At 46.3% G+C, this 26681-nt stretch overlaps 8 protein-coding genes across 8 annotated transcripts; 2 read left to right on the forward strand and 6 right to left on the reverse strand.

Moving 5' to 3' along the window:
- Positions 1-38: 38 nt before the first annotated feature.
- On the reverse strand, positions 39-1181 carry PEX2_095480 (uncharacterized protein; the record flags this gene model as incomplete). The annotated part of the gene is made up of 3 exons (XM_016746818.1): positions 39-393; positions 470-665; positions 956-1181. 3 exons carry the CDS (start codon positions 1179-1181, stop codon positions 39-41), a joined length of 777 nt encoding a protein of 258 aa, XP_016593922.1.
- Positions 1182-1983: 802 nt separating this feature from the next.
- PEX2_095490 (putative extracellular exo-polygalacturonase) lies at positions 1984-5053 on the reverse strand (the record flags this gene model as incomplete). The annotated part of the gene is made up of 7 exons (XM_016746819.1): positions 1984-2024; positions 2092-2311; positions 2389-2895; positions 3023-3361; positions 3701-4317; positions 4367-4733; positions 4784-5053. 7 exons carry the CDS (start codon positions 5051-5053, stop codon positions 1984-1986), a joined length of 2361 nt encoding a protein of 786 aa, XP_016593923.1.
- A 458-nt stretch (positions 5054-5511) lies between these two features.
- On the forward strand, positions 5512-7661 carry PEX2_095500 (putative alpha-L-rhamnosidase B; the record flags this gene model as incomplete). The annotated part of the gene is made up of 3 exons (XM_016746820.1): positions 5512-6396; positions 6454-6725; positions 6776-7661. The coding sequence occupies 3 exons, from the start codon at positions 5512-5514 to the stop codon at positions 7659-7661; spliced, it is 2043 nt and encodes a 680-aa protein (XP_016593924.1).
- A 288-nt stretch (positions 7662-7949) lies between these two features.
- On the forward strand, positions 7950-9209 carry PEX2_095510 (chalcone isomerase domain-containing protein; the record flags this gene model as incomplete). Its single annotated transcript, XM_016746821.1, has 1 exon — positions 7950-9209. The coding sequence occupies one exon, from the start codon at positions 7950-7952 to the stop codon at positions 9207-9209; it is 1260 nt and encodes a 419-aa protein (XP_016593925.1).
- Positions 9210-9561: 352 nt separating this feature from the next.
- On the reverse strand, positions 9562-9986 carry PEX2_095520 (glutaredoxin; the record flags this gene model as incomplete). The annotated part of the gene is made up of 2 exons (XM_016746822.1): positions 9562-9716; positions 9836-9986. The coding sequence occupies 2 exons, from the start codon at positions 9984-9986 to the stop codon at positions 9562-9564; spliced, it is 306 nt and encodes a 101-aa protein (XP_016593926.1).
- Positions 9987-11041: 1055 nt separating this feature from the next.
- On the reverse strand, positions 11042-12704 carry PEX2_095530 (uncharacterized protein; the record flags this gene model as incomplete). Its single annotated transcript, XM_016746823.1, has 2 exons — positions 11042-12511; positions 12612-12704. 2 exons carry the CDS (start codon positions 12702-12704, stop codon positions 11042-11044), a joined length of 1563 nt encoding a protein of 520 aa, XP_016593927.1.
- A 1151-nt stretch (positions 12705-13855) lies between these two features.
- On the reverse strand, positions 13856-15031 carry PEX2_095540 (Ubiquitin supergroup; the record flags this gene model as incomplete). Its single annotated transcript, XM_016746824.1, has 1 exon — positions 13856-15031. One exon carries the CDS (start codon positions 15029-15031, stop codon positions 13856-13858), a length of 1176 nt encoding a protein of 391 aa, XP_016593928.1.
- Positions 15032-22963: 7932 nt separating this feature from the next.
- Positions 22964-25068, reverse strand: PEX2_095550 (LMBR1 domain-containing protein; the record flags this gene model as incomplete). Its single annotated transcript, XM_016746825.1, has 2 exons — positions 22964-24698; positions 24761-25068. 2 exons carry the CDS (start codon positions 25066-25068, stop codon positions 22964-22966), a joined length of 2043 nt encoding a protein of 680 aa, XP_016593929.1.
- Between the last annotated feature and the right edge of the window lie 1613 nt (positions 25069-26681).

Genomic DNA, 26681 nt, shown 5'->3' on the forward strand with positions numbered 1-26681 from the left:
GGCTAACTATTATGTAAAGATAAATGAAGACAAGCTATCTACAACTTCGATACCCTCTGGATCTCATTCGCAACCACATCCTCCAGTCCCATCACCTTCGGTTCCCCAATCAACTCGTTGGCCCGCTTCGCATACAGCGTCCCGCCTTCACCCCAAATCCGACGCAAAGTCAACACAGTAGTTGCCGGGTTCCCAGCCTCCCACGCCGCAGCCTCCGCCTTGCGCAACTTCTCTAGCGAAGTGCGAGACACATTCCACGGCTGACCACCAAGCTGGCGCTCAAACTCCGCCTGAATCTGGTCAGGGCTCGTGGTAAACGAATTAACACACAGGGCAGCGTTGCGCGTCTCAGCCGTAGCATGAAGAAGAGTGTTCAGGACGAGAGTTCCAACACTAGCGCAATAGTCAGCCAACAATCCCATCCATCCCAACGAGAAAAAAAACCCCCAAAATGAAAAAGGAATCTTACTCTTTCATCGTCGTCAAACTAACCTCTCCCTTCCCCTTCTCACCCAACAAAACAGCCCTCCGTTCTTTGACATCCCACCCTCCAGCCTCCTCCAGCCCAGGCACGAGATGAAGATACATTTCAGCGAATGGGCCAGTAACCACATACGAATAGGCGAGGTCGTCACGCGAGATCTCATCCTCGAGGTACGCGCGCACTTTCAGCTTCAGCTAGTGCGGCTTCTCGTTCGCCGAAGCCGGCCCGTACTTGATATCTGTGCCGTACTCGGAGGGCAGGAACCATTTCACGGTGGGGCTGGCGGCTGCGAGTTTGATGAGGGGGATCTGTTCGGCAAGGGTGTTGCGTCCTAGGGCTGATATCACAGTGTCGATTCCTGTTTGTCTAAGTGATTAGTCTTTGCTTTGGTGATTTGGGCGGCTTGGTATTTGGGGAAGGTCATTGAGTTATTATGCATGGATATCATGGTACGAAGAAAGGGTTTCGTACCTTTGTATGCTGCTTTCACGGCATTCTCATCTTCGACATTGCCCACAATTACTTCTACGCCTTCTTTCAGCTTGTTCAGCTGTGAAACTTTGGTTTCCGCTGTGTGCGGGGAAGTGAAGATGGCGATGCGGCCAAATTGAGAACGCTCGGGCAGGATAGCGTCTAGGATGAATGAGCCAATGTTACCCGTTGCGCCGAATAGGAGGATGTTCTTAGCGAGAGACATGGTTGTAGAATTTTGCTGTGAGAACTAAAGAAGTGGTCGACAGTCTAGCCTTACGAGATGGCGCGAACTTGTATGTCTAACCTGAAATGTGGGGTGCTCAAGTGTGGGGGTCATGCTTATCAATCAATTGGGGGAGGCTCCTAAAAGATATTCAATTGTCATTTTAGTTCAAGACTGTGGGATGAAGGACATGTTGTATATTACATTTGGGGGTAGAGGTACCCAGGTGGTCAGCATGTTCACATGTCTCTGGTGTAGATATATAAAGCGTTACCACCACCAAAACTAATTGGAAATTGGAAATTAGAGACTTGGACAAAATTTGAATGAATATCGAAGTATATGCATGCTAATTACAAGGTACTCTCGGACTTTGTTCCACGAATAATGGTGAAGCAGACCATAATAAGATTAGCCCTGCCTACCTTACTCCTATATAGACTTCTCGAAAAGGATATATAGACTATCTAATGGGGCGGCTTACGGTTTAGTTTAGTTCAGTTGCGCGTTTATCAATTGTCATTAAGCGGGTGTAGATGCTGCTTATACAAGTATAATGCTAACTATGAAGCTGCTATATTAGGGATTTTCCTTGCATAGAGGACATTGTGGAGGTGTGGACGGAACATGGCTTTGGCGAATGAGAATTACCATCTCGGGGGGTTATTTGAAAGCTCGGGAGGCTGTGATTATTGAAATGGTCTGATTGTGAAAGCGTATGGGATTAAATCATATGTTTGTCTTATACCTCTGAACGTTTAAACTACCATCTCCAAAATCTCCAATACCTGAGACTTCTCTTTCAGTGGTACTGGGTTTGTCTTGCACCACCGGTCATGTAGACTATTCTCCGCCAGTCCATCAAATTGGTCCCGCCCTACTTTGACATCACTCAAGGACCGAGGCATACCCAATTCGCGGATGATAGCATCCAAAATGTCACCCAGGTCAGATGCCTCCACGTTGACCGAGCGGGCACGTAGCACCTCCGAAACGACCGAATCTTGAATTAGAAATTGACGCACGCTAGCTTGTTTTTCGCGGTTGGCGTTGTATTTAGCATTGAACTTACACACGGCGGGGAGCAAGATACAACTGGTCTCACCGTGGCCGACACCTAGTGGGCCAAGCTAGAGAACTGTTAGTCAGAGCCATTGGTGGACGTGTAGATGCCATAGAAGGCGAAGAAGGGAAATCAATCATATACCTGATGTCCAATCCCATGACTAGCACCTAATTCAATTGACCCGCTAGTACAGGCTGCCATAGCATCCACTGATCCAAGTTGGCACTGTAGGTGCGCATCACGGTCTGATCTGTCCTTCTTACAGCGCAAGAGACCAGGGACCAACAATCCCAGCGCACTCAGAGCCATTTTGTCTGATGTCGTGGTCGTTCCTGACGTTGAACACAGATTTTCAATACAATGATCAATTGCGCGCACACCTGTACTGAGCCATATTGAATCGGGAGTCGTTTTCGCCAGCTCCGGGTCGAGAATAACTAGCTCGGGTCCACGAGTTGGATGTTGGAAGCTGTATTTACGCTTTGAGCGGTCCTCCGTGCCGCCTGCAAAGTTGGAGTATTCGCCGGCGGAGAGGGATGTTGGCACGGAAATGATCGGGAGAGTCGATGCTTTGATTTCTAGTCGCTTTCTGGGACCTTCTGCAAGGGTTTCAAGCTCTTCCGGTGTGCTGACTTCATTTGCAAGGATCTGAGGGAGATGTTAGGCTTAGAGTCTAAATATATATGATCTCCCAGAGGAGAATAAAAGAGGTAATAATAATAATCTAGAGAGAAACAAAACATGGATTAAGTATGAAAGAAAAAGGTATACCAACTAATGCAATGATCTTGGCACCATCAGTCAAGCTACCAGCTCCAACGGTCAAGAGCAGATCAGCATGCACTGTCCTAACCTCTTCGGCAATCTGCAGCACCTCTGACCACAAAGTGTGGCTCCGCATACCGATCCAATGACCAACCAGCTTGTCCGGCCCCAGAGCAGTCTCCATCTGATTCATTGCATCTGTATTTCGTGCTAATGAGCCTGAGCAGATCACATACACACGGGAAGCCTGGAATGTGTCATTGAGATGGCGTGCTGTAGCCGCGGGAAAGGCGATGCCATAGGAAAGAAGTGGGCGCTCACGGCCTTCAAAGGCAGATCGAATTGTTTCCTCTGACATTACAGCTTGGTCATAGACAATCAATGAGGTGGAAATAAGGTCAAAAGAAGATAAAACAAACAAAAATAAACCTTGGGAACGTCTGGGTAGAACGTCATACAGGAATGCCCAGGTGGGGCTGCGGGGCTTAGCCTTTATGGTCCGATTTATCCTTGAGCATAATTTGTCTTATGTTTTTGTTTATAACGTAGAACCTCGAAAATCCGATCCATTTAGTGGGTTTTTAATGTATAGCACCTGGATAACGTTTGTTTTGGCTTTCATGTCTCATTTCTTGCTTGCTTATATGTCTGGTGTGAAGGATGTTTAGCATCCATCGAGCCCATGTACCCCTCCTTCCATTATATACTTGCACGACCCAACGCCTGGCGTCGTCGCATTCTCCTGTGGATATAGCACCACGTTATCGAAATCGATATTGTAGCACGGATGCACATTTGAACATGAAACAGATGCCACCTTCATCGAAGTGCTTTCAATATAACCCGTGAAATTTACAAATGCCACATTGGAAATACTCATCAAACTCGTGCCCGAATACGAGCCATTATTTCCACTATCCTGCGTGATAGCAGGTCCGCTGTTGGCTCCATGGACTTCAAAGTTTGAGAGCAACACATTCCGAATGCTGCCCCAGCCACCGCCGCGAGCGAGTCCAGCACTCTCATACGAGCTCTGTGGTACAAGTGCGCCGACCCACGTTTTGATATATGCGCTGTTGTGCATGTCCTCGTTGTATCGGATTACCTTGACTTCATCGATGCGGATATTAGCGACGCTGGAGTCTTCCTGATATTGGCCCAGACTGCCTATAGCAATTCCATTTCCACCACGACAGGTGACATTGTGTATATCGATATCATACGATCGCGGTTTGATGGCCACACAGTCATCACCGCCTTGGTAGACAAAATTGCTGAGTTGGATATTCTGCGCATCCATTGTGTCTATCCACAGTGTTAGTCGGCTGCGAGGAAACTGATGTGATTTACGTACCAAATCCGTCTGTATTCTGGACCCAATTCTCGCCGTATGGTGCATCTACCGCAGTCGCATTACAGTAGATGTTATCGAAGCGCATGTTGGTTCCGTTCATGATATTTATGCTCCACAACTGGGGATCTTTGATGTAGAAATTTTCGACACTGACATCGGATACATTCCAAAATACAAAAGGCATCGGTCTGCCGGGCTGTGTGTCGCCTTTCTCGGCCGTGTACCACACGTTCCCATTGCCATCGATACCACCAGTGCCATATCCATCAATCGTGATATTGTGACCCGTGATAATGAAACCAGCGGCATGGTTTTGAAAAGCAACTGGGTATGAATTATTGCGCCAGTAATCCAAATCGTCAGAGAACTAGCTCATATTAGTTGCGTTATCATTGGCTCTAGTAACAGCACACGTACGGTCCATTTTCCGCGCCATTCAATAACTACATTTTTCACAACGGGATTTAACCGAGTACCGATCCAGTAGGCTTGGTCCTCTGGAAAGATAATCGTACCACCATTGCCACACTGATGGAAGGCTTCTAGGATATTAGGAACATCATCTCTTTGGTTCCCATTGGATTTAACAGTGCAAACATTTAAGCTGCGTTCTCCATTTGCATGTACAACAGTTGACAGCGCCAGCCCTAACGGTAGGCCCAGGGAAGGAATGTCGAATAGTCGCATGGTGACCTCGACTCAATAATTAGACTTCACTGTTCAACTTTTCATCTTTCTAGTAAAGAGCAATGTCTTATATTCCCCTGCTTAAAGCACTCTATAATCGCTTGAATTTTGCATGTTACACTCGGTGGTCTTTACACCGAGTGGACATCACGACATGACATTGTGGAGAAAATCAACTGCGGGGAAATGACTAGGTTGCATGGAATATGCAGTAAAACGTCAATTCTGAAGCCTTCTGAGTGCTTGTTATGCCGATCCTTGCTCAGATCCTGCAGACATCAACACCATTTGCCATGATTCTTCCACCAATCGCGAATATGCAGCGATAAAGCTTCCCAATTTTCGATATTGCACAACTTGACCATCAACATCTGTGATGTTCTCTGAATTTTATTTTTATATATTTTTTTGGCATTTTGCTACGATATTCGGATATCTCTCTTTCCACCCAACCACCAATGGCACAACTATACTGGCACAGTGTGGTATTGATTCTTTGGTCTCTATTCTCGATATCTGTTGCAGACACTTGCTGGCGTGATACCACTTGCTCTGGACCTATAGACACTGCATTCAGCGGACCATGGGAAAATAACATATACGCACCAGCATCGCGAACAGTACGGCCAGTCTCAACTTTACCAGAGTTGAAAACCAATGCTGTTACAGACTCCTTACATCCATACAAAGCAAAATTACACGGCAACGGCTCCCTTATTGTATATGACTTCGGCATTGAAGTGGGTGGCATCATTCATCTAGACTACACCTCCACCGGCAACGGAGCTCTAGGGCTGGCGTTTACAGAAGCTAAAAATTGGATTGGAGAGTGGTCGGACTCATCAAGCGCTCTATATCATGATGGCGCTTTGTATGCAAATATTTCATCAACTGGAAAGGGCACATATATCATGCCGGATAAATACCTGCGGGGTGGATTCCGGTACTTGACAGTCTTCTTGGTCACAGATGATCCGGCCATTGTTCAGATCAATGATTTGAGCTTAGAGCTTGCGTTTAAGCCCACTTGGTCGAATCTCCGAGCTTATCAGGGGTATTTTCACTGCAGTGATGAGCTTTTGAACCGCATCTGGTATAGCGGTGCATATACTCTGCAGACGAATGAGGTCCCTGTGAATACTGGTCGTGTTACAAAGGGTATTACATCTGGATGGGTAAACAATGGGACTCTTGGACCGGGAGATACAATCATTGTTGATGGTGCAAAGCGAGATCGTGCGGTTTGGCCTGGTGACATGGGCATTGCTGTTCCTTCTGCTTTTGTGAGTCTAGGAGACTTGGGAAGTGTAAAAAACGCTTTGCAGGTTATGTACAATACGCAAGTGAGTTCTCTTGTTTGTTCTCTTTGGATATAGATCTGACCGTTCTGAAAATTATAGAACAAAACAACAGGCGCATTTGATGAGTCTGGGCCACCATTGAGTCAGAAGGACTCGGACACATATCATATGTGGTCTATGATTGGCACATATAAATATGTGCTTTATACCAATGATACAGACTTCCTGTTGGAGAATTGGGCCAGTTATCAGCATGCCATGGAATATATATATGGAAAGGTGACCTACCCCAGCGGGCTTTTGAATGTAACAGGCACGCGAGACTGGGCGAGATGGCAGCAAGGTTATAATAACTCGGAAGCACAGATGATGTATGTTGCTAATCCATTCTACAAATGTCTTTTTAGCTAACACATTCTAGTCTATATCACACCCTACAAACAGGAGCATCTCTTTCTTTGTGGGCTGGAGACTCGACCAATCTCTCAAGCAAATGGAACTCCCAGGCCGCCAATCTCAAGAAAGCAATCAACACCTATTGCTGGGACGAGTCGTACGGTGCATTCAAGGACAACGCAACCGAGACTTCTCTACATCCACAAGATGCTAACAGCATGGCAATTATGTTCGGTATTGTAAACGAAGAGCGCACAGCCAGTATTTCAGAAAATCTCCTCAAGAACTGGACCCCCATAGGAGCCGTAGCTCCTGAGTTGCCAGAAAACATTGCCTCTTTTATATCCTCTTTCGAGATCCAAAGTCACTTCATTTCCCACGAGCCTGCACGCGCACTGGAGCTGATTCGTCGCAGCTGGGGTTGGTATATCAACAACCCGAATGGTACAGAGAGCACTGTGATTGAGGGCTATCTAAAAAACGGGACTTTTGGGTATCGGATGGACCGTGGGTATGGCTATGATCCGTCATATGTCTCACATGCACATGGCTGGTCCTCTGGTCCGACTTCTGCGTTGACGGAGTATGTTGTAGGTCTCTCTGTGGTCTCGCCACTAGGATTGACGTGGAAAATTGCGCCGCAATTTGGAGATCTGGAATTCGCCGAGGCTGGATTTGTCACCTCTCTTGGGAAATTTCAAGCATCTTGGGTCTTAGACTCGAGTGGATATGTGTTGACTTTCTCGGTGCCAAAGGGTACTGTTGGGAATGTCACTTTGCCCTATGTCACTGCGTCGAAGAAGCCTTCGATTACCATTGATGGTGACCAGTTGATGAGAGGAGTGGCTTATGTGGATGGTACTGCAACTGTTAAATTCACCGGTGGCTCTCACAAAGTTGCTGTCCGATAGATATTAACCAAGCATCGGACATCGTCAATGGAATATCAAGGTCTCATTCCGCATATACAGCCTTTCTCTATAGAGGATTGGTCATTAGGCTGACCACCATCAAGCTGTGCCAACTTTAAGCCATTCTAGTTAATAATAAAAAGCAGCATCTATAGTTCTATCAAAATCCCCTGTTGATACATGACGATATTATGTAGATCATGTCATATCACGTGAATCCCCACACTCCATCTCCATCACCCGCCAATCCTGCCCTCGAGATTCCTCATCAAACGAACCAAGCTCAAAATGGCCTCCACCCTCCGTCAAAACCCATGGCGGGCCTGCCAAAGCCTCACCCGGCAACAACTCCGCAAAACACGCCTCTCCTCCCGGCATCTCTCCACCACCTCCCTCCGCTCCAATGCAACCAACAACCCCCTCCGCTCCCGAGCATCCGCAGCGGCAGATCTCCAACACGCCTCCCAAGCTCAGCGAAAGATGATCCTCTCCGCAGCTGGCATAATTACCTGTGCAGCCGGTCTCTACGGCGTCATCAAGCTAGACCTATTCGGCCTCAACGAACTAGACACCAACAAAGATGACAAGACCACAACTGCACCCCCAAAGAACGGCGCAATGCGCATGGACGGACCAGTCGGTTTCCCCAGCGGTGGCCCTTCATTAATAACAATTCAAGGCCAAGACGGACTCGAACAAGTGCCAACAGGAACAAGCACAATCCCCCACTTCCCAAGCACAATCCGACTCCCCACATCCGAAGCAACAGAAGGCAAGCAAACCGGCGACGATCTAGCCCCGTCCACCGGCGAAGAATACCAACTACTAGGCCTCGGCATCCGCACCGTCTCCTTCCTCTCAGTCCAAGTCTACGTGGTCGGCCTATACATCGCTAAATCCGACATAACCGAGCTCCAACGACGCCTCCTGCGCACAGCAATCCACCCACCCACTCCCGGCGCCGATGCCGACGCTGCTATCTCCGGCGTCGGCGCAAACGCCGCTACATCCCTCGTCTCGCCAGAGCGCCAGCAGCTCAAGGAACTTCTCCTTGACGCGGAGCGCGGTGACGCAGCCTGGTCTGCTATAATCAAGGATAACGGTATTCGCACTGCATTCCGCATCGTGCCCACCCGTAACACGGACTTTATGCATCTGCGCGACGGCTGGGTACGTGGTATTACTGCGCGCGCGCAGGCGAAGAAGGGTGCGGAGCCGGGCGAGTTCCAGGATGAGAGCTTTGGAAGCTCGATGAATGATTTCAAGGCTGTTTTTGGTGCTGGGAAGGGGAAGTCGGTGCCCAAGGGACAGACGCTTGTTTTGATGCGTGATGCGCACGGCGCTTTGGATGCGCTTTTCCAGCCTGGGGCTGATAAGCCAGTTAAGTGGATGGGGCGCGTTGCCGATGAGCGGATTAGTCGGCTTGTTTGGTTGAATTATTTGGCTGGCAAGACTGTTGCGAGTGAGGGGGCCCGGACGAGTATTGTTGAAGGGTTGATGTCGATTGTTGAAAGGCCCCTTGGCACCGTTGTACAGAAGGTTATCTGATTTATTTTCTTGGGCCATGGTTTTGGTTTTGTTTGTTTGTATCAACATACCTGTACTTTAGTTAGTCGCTGTTCACTTTTTTACCTCATGTCGGCTCTACAAAAAATTCCAGAGCTGTATAGCAATGCTCCACTCAATACATATTTAGCGTTGGGAGATGGCAGGACTCTCTCGATCCCTCCAATCCCAAGCCATCGAAATATTTATCTCCATTACATATGTCTACTAGAACTAAGAAACTTCTAAATGGTAAATAGAAGGTCTAAGGCTGTGCAATAAGAAACTATCTCTTTATGTAGTTTATATTCATGATTCGGGGCTCAAAAGATTCTTGCTTGTGTGAAATCACCGCTTAGATCGCGCCAGCGGCCTTGAGCAGCTCCTTCAGGTCCTTCTTACCCTGGAGGTCGGAGTTGCCGCCGATGTGCTTCTTGTTGATGAAAATGTTGGGCACGGTGCGCTGGCCTGAGATCTCGGCGAGAGCGCTCTGGATAGCAGCTCCCTCCTCTGTGATAAAATTATATCAGCGGTTGTTCTTGTAAAGAGAGATAAACATGTAATGCTAAAACTATTCTTCTTGAGAAGAATACAAGAAGCAATGCAAAATGCAAAAGAGAAAGACTCACCCTCCAAATCCAGCTCGAGAGCAGTGTACTTGGTATCCAAGCTGTCGAGCAGCTTCTTGGAAGAGTCACAGTAGGGGCAGTATGACTTGGAGAAAACGACGACAGCGTTGTCGTTAATGAGGGACTGAGCACGGGTCTTTGCGGCGGACATGGCGGCGGGATTTGGGCCGGCGAAGGAGCCGAAAAGACGGGTGAAGATGGACGAAATGGTGGGCGGTTTGTGATGAAAAGGGAAGAGAAAGGGTCTCTTTTGTAGGAAATTCGGGGCGGGGTTCGGGGGAAAAGATGAGAGGATTGGTTGGCTATTCCGTCAAGATTGCGGGATATGCGGCGATGATGTCAGGTGATATTTGTCAGCTAGGGAGCTTCCACCAGGCCGAGACTCTTGTTTCTCAGTAATGCTTAGATGGCCACAAAGTAGAATTTGATATATCTTGAACCAGGTGGCCAGTTGGCACGATGCCTACAGGCTTACAAGTACAAGTAGCAATTCTGTGCAGATATGTATTCATCCATTCAACTTGATATCTGACTAGCTCCGTAAGCAAGTATCTGGCATTCAACATGCGAGCAAATCCGGGTACTTGACTGCTCTCGCCAATGGGAAGATCAGATCAAAGAAAGAGGAGAAAATCGCTAACAAGAAGGCTTGGGGATATGGAACAACAGGCTTTAAAGATGTTTCAGAGAGAAATCCAAAGATTGGAGAAAAGAAAGGAAACCATAGGGTCAAGAAAGCCACAGGTAGGTATAGGATGAGAAGGAAGAGGTGCACACCACAAGTGATGTGTCTTGCGAGGTGCGAGCCCCTCGTCCCCATGCCATCCATCGCAATCTGGAGCAAGCTTTTTCGAGTTCCCTCTTACCACTTCGGTAGGAATAGCAATGATCACAAGAAAAAAAGAACGGAAATAACAAGGAACGGATGCACGGAAGAAAAACAAGAATAGCCATGCTCTATTGTCGAAGGAGGAAGCCGGATTAAAAAGCAGTCTGAAGAAAATTGAACTCAAGGCGAGGAAATGCCCTAAATCGCAGGATATAAAGTCACAGAACAGAACCGACTGAACACCATCCCGCCGGAGACGCTGGAAATAAAAAAAATAAAAAATAACAGAGAAGGGAATCAAGCAGATGTGCAAATATCAAAAGTATGTTGGGAAAACGGACGAGAGATTGGACAGATGGTTGTGGAGTGGGAGTCCATCACATCACAATGCAGCATCCGCAGCTCTTCTCTTTCTTCGGTGGCTGCTGCGCGGTGACAACTGGAGGGCTCCAGTTAGGGTTGGGATTGGGTGGCAGTCCCATCGGGGGTGTGTCCTGCACCTTGGGCATGGTGCTGTAGCCGGTACTCGTATTCGGGCGGGGTGGTTCTGGGCTCTTTGATGGCCGAGGGGGCAACTCTTCCAGCTGTAGAGACTCAGCCGGTTGGTCTTCTGGCTCGGCCTTGGTGGCCACAGGAGCTGGCGTGTCGAATGGGTGCACTGCGAGGGGCGCGAAGTTGCGGTCGTATGTGTTCGGTGTGCGGCCTTCCTTCTCCCACTGTTCCTGCATAATCTTTTTGGCGACGGTCGGAATCATCTGTTGGTCTGGTGGAAGGCGAGGATCGGGCTTGTACATGGTTGCCAACCATGGCGGGTCTCCTTCGGGCCGGTTAGCGGCTGTTGGAGGACGATTTTCGCCTGAACGGGTGGTAGGGCGCTGTGTATTGTTACCGGAGACAGCACGAGATCTAGGAGCGCTCGCCTTCCTGTTCGTGGGTGGAGCAGAAGTCTTTCTGTTGGTAGAGTCGGTGCTCTTGACTGTCTTCTTGCCCGGAGGGTTCTGTGTACTGCCGAATCCCCGGCTGCCTGGTCGGCTTTCTAGAGAAGGAGTCGAATCATTTTGCTCAATGTTGATAGGTTCGCTGGCTCTGCGGCCCCGTGAAGACTCATCTGTTGCTGCACGACTCCGCGAACTGCGAGAATCGCGGCCCATGGCGCCAGATATGGGAACTGGACTAACTGTAGAGACGGGTATTCGGGATGCGCTTTTTCCAAGGCTTGGGTGGCTGTAGATGCTGGCGGCTGCATCGTCAGCAGCAATCTCCTCTGGTCGGCGGAGATCCCAATGTTCCCGCTCATTGCCATTTACATTGTCATTCACATCCTGCTTGCCGGGTTCTTCTCTCACTTTGGGCCAGGGTTCGGAGTATTCTGTCGCAGGTGAGGTCGGAGTACCAGTCCCATAAGCAGAGTTCTGCTGCGAATCATGGCTCCTCCCACGTCCTATACTCGATTTGCTTTCTCCTCTCATCCGTCGCTGGAAGAGAATGGCTGCCTGGTGGAGCTCCTCACTCTCAATCTTTGCCAGCTTGTCTCGGTGGATCCATTTTTCCTGATTCGTTTGTCCATCCAGGTATAATTTAAGGCCATCATTGCCCTCCTCGGACTCTTTACGACCAGCTCCCTCGTGACCAAAAACATCTCGCATACTGCCTACTTCACTCCCACGTCGGTTGAGACTGGGTTCCCTCCGTCCTCGGTTTGAGGCTAAATAGGGCGATTCATGCGCGTGAACATTGCGCGAGACCGAGGAGCTGCGTGAGCCATTCGAGGTACGTTGCCGAGAAAATTTTGGGTGGAAGGAATTCGAGTCGTGCGAGTTGCGTTGTTTCGATGAGTGGTGGCTTTCCTGCGGGGAAAAGGGGATCAGCGCCTTTTTTTCTTCTTCTTTTTTCCACGTTCTTGAGCTACCAGGATAGAGACTGGAATGCCACACGGAATAATCTTACCTCATTCACAAGTGGCACCGCAAAATCCCATTGCGAGCCATCCACGGGCGATGCTAAGGCATCTGCAGAATATGCCGTAGCGACGCCCGCCATTCCCGAGGTTATTGTTCACAACTGAAAAAGGCCAGTCCAGCTGTAACCCGGTTCAATAGTAGAGATTGCCGTAGAAATGAGTTGTCGGATCAAGCCATTCCAGGTAGAGTCGGTAAGTGGAGTGTAAGGGGGGCACACCGAAATCAGCAAATTGTCAACAGAGACCCTTAGGGTTGATCACAACTGCAGGGGGGTGTTTTTCCCAGTTTGTCAAGTTTGGTTCAACGAGTTAGAGCTGCTGGCGCGGGGGGGGCTGGGTCCGAAGGCTTTCCGAGGTCTCGTGGGGTCTTGAAATCTTGAAAACAAGGAGAGTGTACGGAGTACCAATATGGTAAGGTGGAACGAATGAGAGTTTCGAGATTAGAGAAGAGAAGGTAAAGAAGAGAATGTCAAGATAGGGAAAAAAAGGGAAAGTCTAAGGAGAGTCATATGAAGAGAGGTAGCCAGAGTGGGAATAGTACTGGAAATAGCCTAAACCAAGTCCGACACTCTACGGAGTCCCCAGTACGGAGTACAACATACAACTTACAACATAGGTACTATACAGGATACTCAGGGTATTTGTTAATGCATCTTCCCATACATGCATCATATGTCTATCCTACAGATTATTCAATAATCGTCTAAATGTTCAATAAACCATAATTCCAGAAAATTTTTGAGGATTCTCGCATAGTCCTGGGCCGTGCATTGCCCCTGAGCCATGTTGATCACCTCGAGATGCCGCTAAATTGATCTGAACAGTAACGGCGAAAATACGGAGTATTTCTTCATCCTCCCCCCCACTTGGTGTATACCTATATGAAACAAACGGGAGAGGCATCGGAGAGAGGGAAAAGAAAAAAAAAAAAAAAGGGTATACATGCCAGCAAATCATTCTGATAGGTTTAATCTTTATTTAGTCTGAGGGGAAATCATAAAGTTGATATATCACAAATACGCCAATGCCCTCCATGCAAATAAACACCCCGGGGCGTACTGATAGGTCCCAGCAAATGGAAACTTGACCGATAGAATAGCCCCTCGGTATGAGATTGATACATGTTGTACATGTCTCTAGTTATGTCTGTCACCCAATTTCAAATCCCCCATGCACAGCGACATGGGGAGCTGAATAGGCAACTAGTGAGCTTTATTACAGCTATGCAACTCTATGCAACTCTATCCAGCTCGCCGAGGACCACCTGCGTATCCTTGATGAGAGCCCGACGTGCACTGCGAGCCATCTCATCACCATTTGGCTCGATTCCATCCGCCTTCAACTGGATTTGTGCGAGAATTGTCTCGGCCAATTTCTTATGTTCATAGTCCCGCTTCTTCGGGTCAGTAGGTGGGTTCGCAATGTATTCCTCACAGAGTGGCTTCATCTCCTGCTCGAACCATCCGGCCAAAGCAGTGACCTGTTCCAACGGTGTACGCAGCAACTTGAGGTTGGGCGGCGGGGCGGGGACGCCTGAGTTGCCTGACGACGTAGGCCGTGGTGGTCGAGATGGACCGGGGGCTTCTGTGCCGATGGGCGACTTCTTGCCATTGCGTTTCTTCTTTTTGTTCTTGCTCTTTCCAATCGTAGGTGTGGGAGGGGACGATGCGTCTCCCGCACTAGTGGGGCGGGGCAGCGGCGGCGGTGTTGGCGCCGCTGTAGTTACAGGAATGTTGTGTCCGTTGTCGTCGGAGCCATCGCTCGGGGAGCCCGCTCCTGCTTCAGATACCACGCATAGCACCTCGGAGTGCTGCTTGAGCCCCTCGGCTTTGCATGTCCGCGCGTTGTCCTTGAGTAGCTTTCCCTTGTATAGTAGTCTCACACAGTCCGGGTGGCCGGCTCCTGTGCTCTCAGCAGCAGCCTCTCGTAGGTCTCCGATGGTCAAGGCACCGTCGTCAATCGCGTATGCGCGGAAGCGCAATGGGTAGATGGTGCCACGGTGGCGGAGAGCAATGATATCCGGATCGGCGTCATCCACTGGCGGGTCGGCGATATCTGAAGATGTGATATAGCTGAAGTCCCCATCGCTAACCTGCGGGTTGGATGCGGGAGCGTAACTCGGCGAGCGGCGCAGCATTTTTAAGGGGTTGCGCCAACTCATCGCGGCAACGGTGAACAGGCAGACAGCAACAGCTGCAAAAAGAGCGATAGGCTGGTTGTCTGGGGCGAATGGCAGCTTTTGTGCGAGAGGACCGAGGGGCGTGTTAGACAGGTAGGTGAGAATAGGGTCCAGTTGATGGCGGAGGGAATGTAAGTGAACGGGGAGAATGTCGGTGACCTGGTCTATGTATACTGCGCACTTCTCGCCCAAGGTGGACTGAGCGAGGGTTGGGGGCAGTAAATTCATGGATCTCTATGGATCTCTGTGGAGGGGAAAAGAGAGCAGGTGGGTGGTGAAGTCATGCCCCCAAGTCGTCCGGAATAGGCAGATAAGGCGGAGAGTACTTTTTTTGCCATCGCATGGAGTAATTCGTGTACTCCCAACAAAGGTGTGTCTGCCTAGTGAGTCGTCTGGTTTCTAGTCAATTCTTTTGGTGTTGGAACTATGGCAACATTTGGGACAAGTCGAAGGATGCCTTGTGTACCTCGAGGCTGCCTGGAGTGTGGCGATACTTGAAGCCTGAGGCAGACCTGGTGCATCTACATGTCGTACTACCATCGTATATATGGTGATATATTGCTGATAGTTTAGGGTGCTCGAACCATTTTCTAATATATCAACAAGATATTCCGTACATCGCTCCCCATTCGTTGTAATGGAGGCTCTTTTATGACGTTGAGTAACTCAATTTGACCTCGATCGGCGTATGTACAAAAACGCGGGGTCATACAACAGCTCCCCACCTCTTTCGGTATGTATTAAGATATCGGCTACGTCAAAGGTTATACATAAAAAAGACATTTACACGGTTTAAACCTTTGAACGCCTTCTTCTACTATCTACCTGTAAGTCTTGGAAAGAGAGAAGGCAATTAACAAGACTACTGAAAAGACCAGAAAGAAAAATATTCACTTCACAAAGCTGCATAAGCGGCCGACTATTCGTCCAAGATACTAACCTACGCCGCAGGGCCGTGCCAAAACCTATACCTGTAGACTATACCTACGAAGATGGCTTGGCTATTATCAATGAATTACATGAACTCCGTGAAATGCTCTGCATGATCAACTATAGCAACACGCGGATGAGCTAGCATGACACGCAAAGTGGCTCGAGCTTCATACTCAACAAAATTCTCTTGTTCGTGGCTCAGGGATGTTGAGAGGGTCGAATACCCCGAAACCACGCCGGAGTCAGAAGATGACTGGATATACCAGCCGAGGGTTTCTCTCACGAGCCAGACACTAGGCTGACCCCAGACTAGCTGCTGACTGCTTTCTTCTTTGCGAAATCCTTACTGAAGGTAGTGGACCCAGATCACTTATACTAGTCTAAGAAGCAGTGCTTCCTACGTTACGAGAATTGGCACTGCCTATCAAAGAAGATCTCCTGGCCCTAGGAAGGTATTCCATAGCCAGCTCGGCGAACATGGCTGACATTAATAAAATACTACGAAGCGCCAACTTTTTCCAATCGAGCTAAGGGGATGAGGAAGCGGACGAAATCAGTGCTTCAAGCGAAAAGAAATTCTGACAGACGTTGCAGAAAACTGGTATAGACAAGCTCAGTAGATCAATGCACGATACCCAATAAACGCTGGCCAACTAAATGACAAATCCAAGGTGATCACTGCTGGTGGCATCCTCGAGAAGTTTGCGTAAGGCCTCTTTACTCCGCAGATCCATGCTGATGCTGTGGTCGGATTTAAATAGCAAGAGCCACCCCGACCTACCGCTAGCTTTGATGATATCATGGTCATACATTCTCTACGTGGTTTGGAATAAGAGAGCGAGATCGAGGATCGGCAGGGTGCTGGAGAACCTGCGGAAGGCCCGTCAACGCTGTTTACTGGAGGTGATAGGTATGAGTCTTTATACAGAGACGATAATCCTAGTTTCCATGTGTTCTAGAGGGGTTTGTGGAAGTTGGGAAGCAGCATACAGAAGTGAATGAAATAGGGAGCATATCATCAAACAGCCTGATCGCAAACATCAGTTTTGTTTTGCCGTGGATTGTATTATTAAACTCAAACGGCACGGAACTTCTTTTTTTAACGCACATCTCTATATAGCGTAGTCCCGGAGCGGAAATAGTTATGAAATAATCACTAGATGATTGAAAGTCTGTCTTTCCAAATTCAACCAATTTATCAATAATTTGACAATCAAACACTAAAACTTGTCATGATCACAAAAAGAAAATTGTATATATAGTGTATATGGCTGGTTTGGATGCCCATAACATATAGTCCATGTGTACATTTTTGGTGTTTAATTATTTATAATAGAAGTAGTCGGCCACTTGTGCGGCCTTGTCGTGTCTTTTCACTGGTCTTTTTGATAGGCTTCGGGGATTCTCTGCTCTTTCACTTCCTCTTCCTTTTTTTAGATATACCTACTGTCTCCCTGTTGGTGCTGTAGCTAGGAGGATATGAATACTTAGCCTCAGAATATAGAATACCGGTGGTGAAAAAGGTATAGAATGTGTAACTCAGCTTTGCATCTATATAGAGACAAGAACAGTCTCAACCGAGTTTACGGCTTTGTGACGTCTTTCCGGCTAGGCTTTTTGAATGTCATTTCAAATTTCTTTTTAGTGGTATTTTTTTCACAGACATATTGCCCCTTATTGGTGTAGCTAGAATATCGGTGAAAACGCCTTGGAGGTAACGTAACGCCTTGAATGTGCAGATTGACATTTCTATACAAAACCTTTGGAATTGAAAAAAGCAGTAGAAAGCATACATTGTGTAAGAGACTTTCCTATATATGACCGTTAATTGATTTAACTAACAAGAATACTCAGCCGCTTATATAGCCTTGTGATGTCTTTAGTAGATTTTTTTTTTGGAGTCGTTTGTGCTCCATCGGTTTTATACATAGATATCATACATAGATGGTAAACACTGTTGGCACAGCCCTTTAACCGGTTTGGGATAAGCCTTTCTTTGCACTTATAATTCAATGCGAGTGCTATTTACCATAGTATTACCACAGTAAAATGCATAGCCTTCGACCTCAGCTACATAATACTTCTTGAAATCACCTAGTCTACTCCCTATAAATATTAAAGCTATTCGGAGATCACCTAATATGTTACTATAAAGCGATCTAAAATCAATTCTACTACTAATAATAATAATAGAGATAATTAAATTCCGAAAGGTATATTTAAATACTAGGTAGTAAAAAGTAACCTAATGACTTAACTCTGACTAGTATTTTATACTAATGATAAATATATACTAAAGTTAAATGGTAATTTATTTATTTATTTAACTACCGAGGTAATACTATAGTAAATAGCACTCGCATTGAATTATAAGTGCAAAGAAAGGCTTATCCCAAACCGGTTAGAGGACTGTGCCAACAGTCTTTACCTATATAGATATGCGACGGGAAAAGGTCTAACTTGGAAAATCGATTATCCTACATGTACTCGGAGATGAGAAGGTAATAAGAAGCATGAACTATATAGATAACTTTTCTATATATAACGTTTGATAGTATAATGTCTGACAGAAGACATTTAGAAGGAGTCTTATCGATGGCAACGTTAAGGGCACTGATATCGGGTTTGCCGCTCTATTTGTAACCTATTTGGATGGACTGACTTGGTCTGTAGTGCCTTTGAGTATGTAAACATCAATATCAGTCCAGGTGCTCTAAAAAACAATAGATTTTGTGTTTCCATCAATAGCCTTTGTGGTCTAGTTGGTTATGACGTTGGTCTCATATCTTATCTTTATGACATTCCTGGTAACAGGATTGAAATCCGAAGGTCTCCAGTTCGATCCTGGACAAGGGCACATTTTTTTCTCTCAGATGTAGAGGTCTAGCGTTTTTTTACCAATCAATCGATTAGCCTACGTATGATTTTTTTTTTCCATGGGAAGTAGTACTAATGCACACTTATGATCGACTATCTTACATCCGACGGAATCAAAAGCGGCTGCAATTCCCCTTTTTATGGTCCTTTCTGAATTGGCGATATGAATGTAGGTTACTACAAATAATACGTATATTTATATATATATACCTATTTATATAAACATAGTCTCTATAATCTTTCTATAGATGATTTATATGACAGGATTTAAAAAAATTATATCATAGAAAAGTCCATTTCACAAATTAATCCTTTCTCCGCCTTTTTCTGCTGTTCATCTATACAACTGAGATGAGCAGCAAAATATATACAAAACAAAGACATTTAAAAAGACATTCAAAAAGACAACCAAAAAGATTAACTAAAAGATATCACAAGGCCGCAAACGCGGCCGACTAATCTTATCACAGGTTATATAGATAAGTCTCTTACAGAGTACAAAGTATGCTTTTTTACCGCCTTCACATACATCTCAAAAGACGTTCTAAAAGACATCGGAAGGCCGCGTTCGCAGCTGACTATTCTTGTCCCTGACTGAACATAGAAAAGTCTTAATAAAGTGTTATACATGTGAATAAATAAAAACCCACAAAAAAATTGTGCCCTTGTCCAGGATCGAACTGGAGACCTTCGGATTTCAATCCTGTTACCAGGAATGTCATAAAGATAAGATATGAGACCAACGTCATAACCAACTAGACCACAAAGGCTATTGATGGATGAGGACAAAATATATGGCTATATCACCGACCCCTTACTCCATCACTATGGTAAGCTATTAAAAGTGTTTTGATATGACACCAGAATAATCGGTCGCGTTTGCGGCCTTGCAACGTCTTTTTGGTTAATGTTTTTGGTTGTCTTTTTGTACTTTTTTTATAAGTATATTGCCGCCCTTCTCAGCTTCGATGGCAGACAGCGGACAAAGGCTTAATTTGTGCAATCAACTTTTTTTCAGGGATGGTTCTACCTAGGTATGGGCACATGATGATATAACACCGAGTTGTTGCCTACATACCTATGTGGTAGCTACGGGTATGTGCTCCATGAATTGGCAATCCTAGGTAGAGAAGGTTTAAGAGGGCTAAACAGCAGCTTTACTAAATTCTACATTTTATTTTGAATGGATGGGGTTTTCATACGAAATATATATCTAGTAGCACGTCCTCGGGTTATCAGCGGTCAAAGTACTATGTGGAAATCATGCATTTCAGTTATACATAGTAGGGGTTACGGTATTTAAATCTCTGCATATTATGCACCGAGGTTTTTACCCCAGCTACAGTACTGAGGTTGGAATAAATTTTCCAATAAGAAATTAAATACTAGAATACATTGTAGATGAATCGTGGGTATAAAATCCCCTGTATCGTCTTAACGATGGGATCAAATTGTTTCCCCATGGTGTAGCGAGTAGGCCTGGAGATGCGATATACATATATCTATCTCCCCCGGGAATCGTCGAATCGCAGGCATCTGCCGACAGGAAAATGTATGATACTGAAGTCAAAGAAACTGTGTTCAAACCTACTTTAAAATATGTCCCCCCCCCATCGATGTCGTAGCCAGAAATATTACAATGATCAGCCGTGAGGTGCAAAATACGGTGGAAAGTTCTATGCCTATGTACTATATAGTAAATTAGCAAATAAATATAACATGCAATAGAATACCCGAGGGCGGCTACGGTGAGAATCATATAAAAAATACTCAGTTACCATGTATCACTTTGGTTATCTCTTTTTCCCTTTTTTTACGGCAGTATCAAGAGAAGTTAATTCATCTCTCTCTCTGGGTTCCACATAAGAAAGTTGAACAAACACGGTGGCGAGGAAACCCCCGCCATCGGTTGTGTACAAAACCAACGATAGCGAGAATAGCACCGTGTTATCATGCGACTAGCAGGATGCACAGAGTGGTCTAATATGCCCGCATAGCCAACGAATAAGGGGCAGGGTAGGGAGAAAGCCCATGTAATACGTGTCTCTTAGTTGTGTGAGGAGTAAATGAACCCATATAGTAGGATGGGAAACCCCTCGTCGTCGCATTGACATCGATCGCCACGGTCTCTCCATTTGCAATGATATATCTGATAATATCACCGGAGTGAGTGATCAATGATATTACATGTGGGAATCAGTATATCAGGACCACACCCGTAGACATGTTATATTCCCAGGCCTTTTTTGCGGTTTACGCCCTTTACCGTCTTCATATACTATGCAAATAAAGTCTACCCCGTACCATTGTTCTTTTGTTATACCCATGCCTGGCGGTGTTTTCTATACATAGCCCATTGTTACTCCCATGCCACCGCGAAGAAAATATATCCCTGGCTATACAGAGACAAGTCCGTCTCACGAATTAAGCTGTTTTTGCTACCTATCCTCTAGCCATAATACTAATAGGAGGGAACTTGCCTAAATGAGACTAGGTACCTATAAGACTCACCAAATTACAAAACGACGAGACAAGACAGCCAACTGTTTTTATACTGTATATATTATAACGCTCACCATGTGACACTATTAATTACTTATTTTATAAAATATAACACTGTAAAAGAAGGAAGGCAAAAAGAAGATAAGAAACAGGCATCTAAAAGAGACCTAAAAAGACACCAGATGGTATATTATATGACGTCCCTTATATTGTCTTTACCTAGATAGGTAAATCGGGCTATTGAAGTCTACATCGTTGATCATAGACGCTGCGTACCAACTCGTGTCCCTGGTTAGATATAGAAAAGTCCCCTGCACGGCTTATGCTTTTTACCTCCTTCATATGCACCTAGAAAGACATCCAGAAAACATATATAGCATCCCCGATGTCGTTGACCTTGCGAGGACAAAGACCGTAACCGTGCCAAGCGCCAGCACACCTTCCCTGTGTTGGTGTGCCCCAGTCGATGATCTCTTATCAACGATAAATTTTGAAATTAAGTACTTCTTACACGGCGTGCCCATACAAAAGGTAGGGAATACAATTCATGGTTCTATTTTTCTCAATTCTCGAACCTATTAGGGGATATATAAGAGTGCCAATGGATGATATAAGTATGGTTACATTGTTTTAACGCTAAGTTTAATTATAACTAACCAATATATAATTGTGAGAAACATACCGAAAAGCACCACATAAACACCGTATATCAAACTTAGGTATCCTGTTACTGGAATTATATATTGTCTATGTCAGTACCGAGCTAAATGAAACCCTCTTATATGGTCTATATAGATATATAATCCTCCTAGCTATATAGGGGGTTGAGAAAAATAGATATAATGAAATTTGTATATGCTGCCTTGGAATAGATATATAAATTAACACTCTATGGCTGAAATTTTAGTACCGCTTTCTTCCTAGCCGGCCCTTACATTTTATATCAAAATTACAGACCCTCGCAAGCGAGGGTCCGCCCTATATGCAATACCACCCAAATAAATGTACGTTTTACTAGAGAGCTTCCTTAGATCTATGCTAAACCGCTAATATATAAAATCATATATTTGCGGTTATATAGTAAACACCATTCATAATGATATATGATAGCCACTGAAGAAATACTATTATAACTACGTAATTATTAAATAGGTATACCATTACCATATATTAATATATAAAAAGACATAAAAACGCAAACGTGGCCGAGTATTCGGGTTAAAAGTACGTCGAGTTGCTAGTGGATATATCCGCTTGTGAGACTTCCCAAACGGGAAAAAAAATGTGCCCTTGTCCAGGATCGAACTGGAGACCTTCGGATTTCAATCCTGTTACCAGGAATGTCATAAAGATAAGATATGAGACCAACGTCATAACCAACTAGACCACAAAGGCTATTGATGGAGGAGGACAAAATATATGGTTATATCAGCGACCCGTTACTTTATCACTTCATGGTAACCATGAATGCACGCGTTATAACATGATAGCGATTAATTACCTTGGAAACTCATTTTTCTTTATATCAAGACAATGACCGTGCCAATTAGTGCCCCCAGTTAACGATAACTGTCAGTCAACAATAAATTTTGAAATTAGATACAGTTTGTATGGTGTGCCTATACAAAAGGTACATAAGATACTCCGTATATCTTCCTATATTACGCGTTGTTACCGTGTTTCCTTGCCCTTCTTTTATTTTGCATTTTACATGTTTCATCAAAATGTTTAATTGGAACTTGCGTATCAAGCAATTGAGATGAAATAATTGGGATACATATGTACAAGCAAAACGGTATATTACACTGTCCAGCAGTTGAAGAGACCCAAACACCGCAATGCAAGTGTTCAACCTAGACGCAGACGACCAGGCACAGCTCGACCTCCAAATAGCGCCGAACCTTCTTCCGTGGTATTATCATCACTCGACATCCAGCGCGGAAGTCGGAATGGCTCACCCTGGAACCACCGAGGCGTGTTGGTAGTATCAAATGTGTTTTTGACGCGATGCGCAAAGGACTGGAAGAAGTTCTCATCTTCCTCATTCTCGCCTTCTACAATGGTAGGCGCAGCCACTGTCCTCTGAGCAGGCTGAGAGCCCTCTGCAACTGGGACCCGCAGGCGGGACGAGCCTGGGGAACCTTCATCCTCACGATCCGACGCCCACGTTGAGCGACTACCACGAGAGGAAACAGCCAGAGAACCGAAGCCATTCAATTCTCGTTCAATGAGGTCGCGACCCTCGCGCCAGCCACCCATGCCATACCCGGCAGGGTTGTTTTCAACATCATGGATGTCATCATCCTCTGCAAGGCCGCACCCAAAGATGTTCTTAATACGTCCGTACAGGTTGAACAGTGTTGCGCAGATAGGTAGGAGGATGAAGATCGGGAAGATGAAATCAAACCCTTTCCCGAGGGGCGTCAGGTTGATGAGTTTACCAAGGAATTCGTAGAAAGTAGTGGTTCGCCGGAACTCTTTTGGCAAGAAGGTCAAAAAGTTGTACGCAATTGGCACCGTTAGCCGAGCCACGAGACCAGCGTACCAGCAGGCACTCTCGCCATATGTGTTACGACGGACAAGCGCGCGGTTTCCCCATACCTTAACATCACTAACACCAACGAGAGCCGCCGAACACATGTACAACAGCCAGGCAGAGGCTGTGAGCTGACCACCGAAGCCAACTGGACTGTTTTTCCAGTTGGGGACCACGGTCAAACTCACGGCGGAGAGATGGGGCGCCAAAGACTTGATCATTTCCGACCAAACAATGCAGGCTGATGCCACTGCAAATAACGCGCCAAATGCCAGCCTAACCGAGGGAATGACGTTGGAGTACAGCTGGTACCGCATGTACGGGGTGAGGAATCTCACACGAGGGATGCAGGATGACCGACGCGGGGCCGGTGCAAATTCGAGCTTCTTTGAAGCTGCAGAATTGATGATGGCTTGGAGATCGGCTGATAACTGGACCAGACGATCCCACTCATCCACAAATCGGGCCTTCATGTGTCGAGCACGCTGAAGCCGCCGTGTGAGGTCGGCCAGATAGCGTTCCGTGATGACAGAAGGTATCGTGGCGGATGTATCCGGGGACTCGAGGATCGGGGCCCGCACGTCGGGTTGGCCGTGCCCCTCCCGAAGCTCTTCAATCCACTCCTGGAAGTCACGCGCAGTTCCTGTCTTACGGCGCTGTAGCTGAGTAACCTGGCCATTGAGATTCGCCAACTCGTTGACCGAGTCCATTAGGCGATCGTGCACCTTGGGGGCATGTGCTTGGAGTCTGCGTAGGCGACCGCTGACATTCGAGTTTCGGAGCAGATTGCGCGGGATCGAAACAAGACCGTGACCCATGAGATAGATGGCAAGGACAAGACCCCACACATATGCCAATGCCATGACGAGACCTTTGATGGATGTGAATTCAAACCCGTTTGAGATCGAGACATAGATCAACCCCACCAGAGCACACCCCAGGACAATTAATTGGTATTTGGCGTTCGATCGAAGAGAGTACATAAGCCGGCCTTTTGGTTCACGGTAGCCCGAGTCGACGTATTCACCGAGTAATGGGAGGATAGCCCTTTGAGAGAGACAAGAATGAGTGACAGCCCTTGGTCAAGTTTAATAACGTGGGACACTTACCAGGTGAGCACGAAGATTAGCCAGTAGGCAATGCGCCAGCATACCAGAACCATTCGCTCCGGTAGCCAGATTGCTTTGGGGCCAGATCCATCTCGCGAACTTGACGCCAAATCAATGGGGACAAGGAGCACCACACTAGCGGGTAGAGCTAGAGCTAGGAATATAGGGACACTTAAATAAGCGGGGGTGGCACGGAGGGTGAGAAATCGTCGCAGGAGAAGTAACACGAGTGCGGAGATGAGGAACAGGGCAAATGCGAAAAAGACGTTCGAGCCCACCGAGATTGGGGACACTGATACGGAGAACATGCTGAAGAAACAGCGCAAGCCAATAATGGGGGGGAAAAAGAAGGTTTCAGTCGTTGTTCATGGCGAGATGTTCAGGACGCAAATGAAAGAGGTCGGATGTTGAAAGTAGTTGAAGTGTATATATAGAACAGGCCATGGGGGGTTGACGTTTCCAGGAGAGTGGCTGACTTAAGGTCTGACTAACTGGTGTCTAGAGTCCACGGGTACTACTCCAAGATTAGTACTGGGGACTTTGGTTTGGTCGTGTGCTCAAGTGTATAGTGGAGTACCTGGTACCCAGCCACAGTCTCTTGCGTTTCTGGACTTTTGACCAATTGGTTCCTCCGGATCAGGCCAGGGCCAGAACGCCTTGTCGATCTTTTGATGAGCACTGATTCCCGTATTGTGTATTTTTTTTTTTTGCTTTTGGACGAAATATTTGCGATCGTTGATAAAACTGGATTTATTCTAATTTTGGTACTTTTGGACATATTATGTACGGAGGACAAAATACATACATACTCTTATATCCCCCGTAAATTGTTCTATTACGATGGGTACATAAATACGGAGTACATACATGAATATCGGGCATTATTTAAGATCCACACCATCCATGGATGATGACGACGTGTTTTGAGCTGTTCGGGTACTTAAATAACGGCCTAAGGGATCGTTGGGATTTACAGTACGGAGTAATGTATTCGTAGTACATGTAAGAAACAAGATAGTATCCTAGAGATACCTGGCCAGGTAATGGAAACTCAGGCAAAACTGTAAGTACCTTACACATAGTAGAGCTAGGCTTGTGATCGTCCCAAATAGTACTAGTAAGACCACAATACGAATAGATACCCTATTGAAACACCTTCATTCCCAGATGCCATTATTATTCTTCAATCTTAAATCTAAACCCTCAATGGGATGATGGTTTAATTAAACCATAGTCCTTCCTTTCATTTTCAATTTTGTCACTTCTCATTCATTTAATAACACATTAAAAACCCATTCATAATAATAACCTTCACCCGCCACTTCTTTCTTTGCCTCCAGCTCAACGAGATCTGTGCACTTATCTCTTTGTCTCAGTGTCATTCTGATTCTGATTTTCAGTAAGCACCTATGTTCATTCTCTTCTTCCCCCCCCCTCCCCAAATCTTCTTGCCATTGTGTAGAGACAGCAATTGAGGGCCCGGTGCAACTTGAGAGCTGCATGATCCCTGTCACGGATCCAATCCACCCTACAGCTGCTCTCATTCGCTCCAAGCCACAATCAGGTGCTGGCCAGCGAATTGAATCCATCTGACGCTGGTGCCCGAACGCCTTGCTCTCCTCGTTGTGTTGGTCGGCCTTGGTTCCCTCCAGTCCCTCCAGTCCCTCCTGTCCTCCGTTTCGTCCATTTTCCACCCATCCCCACCCTCCCTGATCGACTCGAATCACGGTTCCACACCAGCACCTGCTTACCTTTTTTTTCCCTTCCGCTGATCAGCGACCCGTGTTGAACTCCTTCCTTGCGTCTTCATCACTAACCTTGCGACATCTTCACAGTTGCGCATGGTATTCCAGCGAATGCTAACCTTCAACAAACCTCTTCGCGGATTACCCATTGATCCCCCATTGATGGGGTGTCCGCT

The sequence above is a fragment of the Penicillium expansum genome, assembly GCF_000769745.1.
Source record: "Penicillium expansum strain MD-8 chromosome Unknown contig336, whole genome shotgun sequence".
NCBI classification, from domain to species: Eukaryota; Fungi; Ascomycota; class Eurotiomycetes; order Eurotiales; family Aspergillaceae; genus Penicillium; species Penicillium expansum.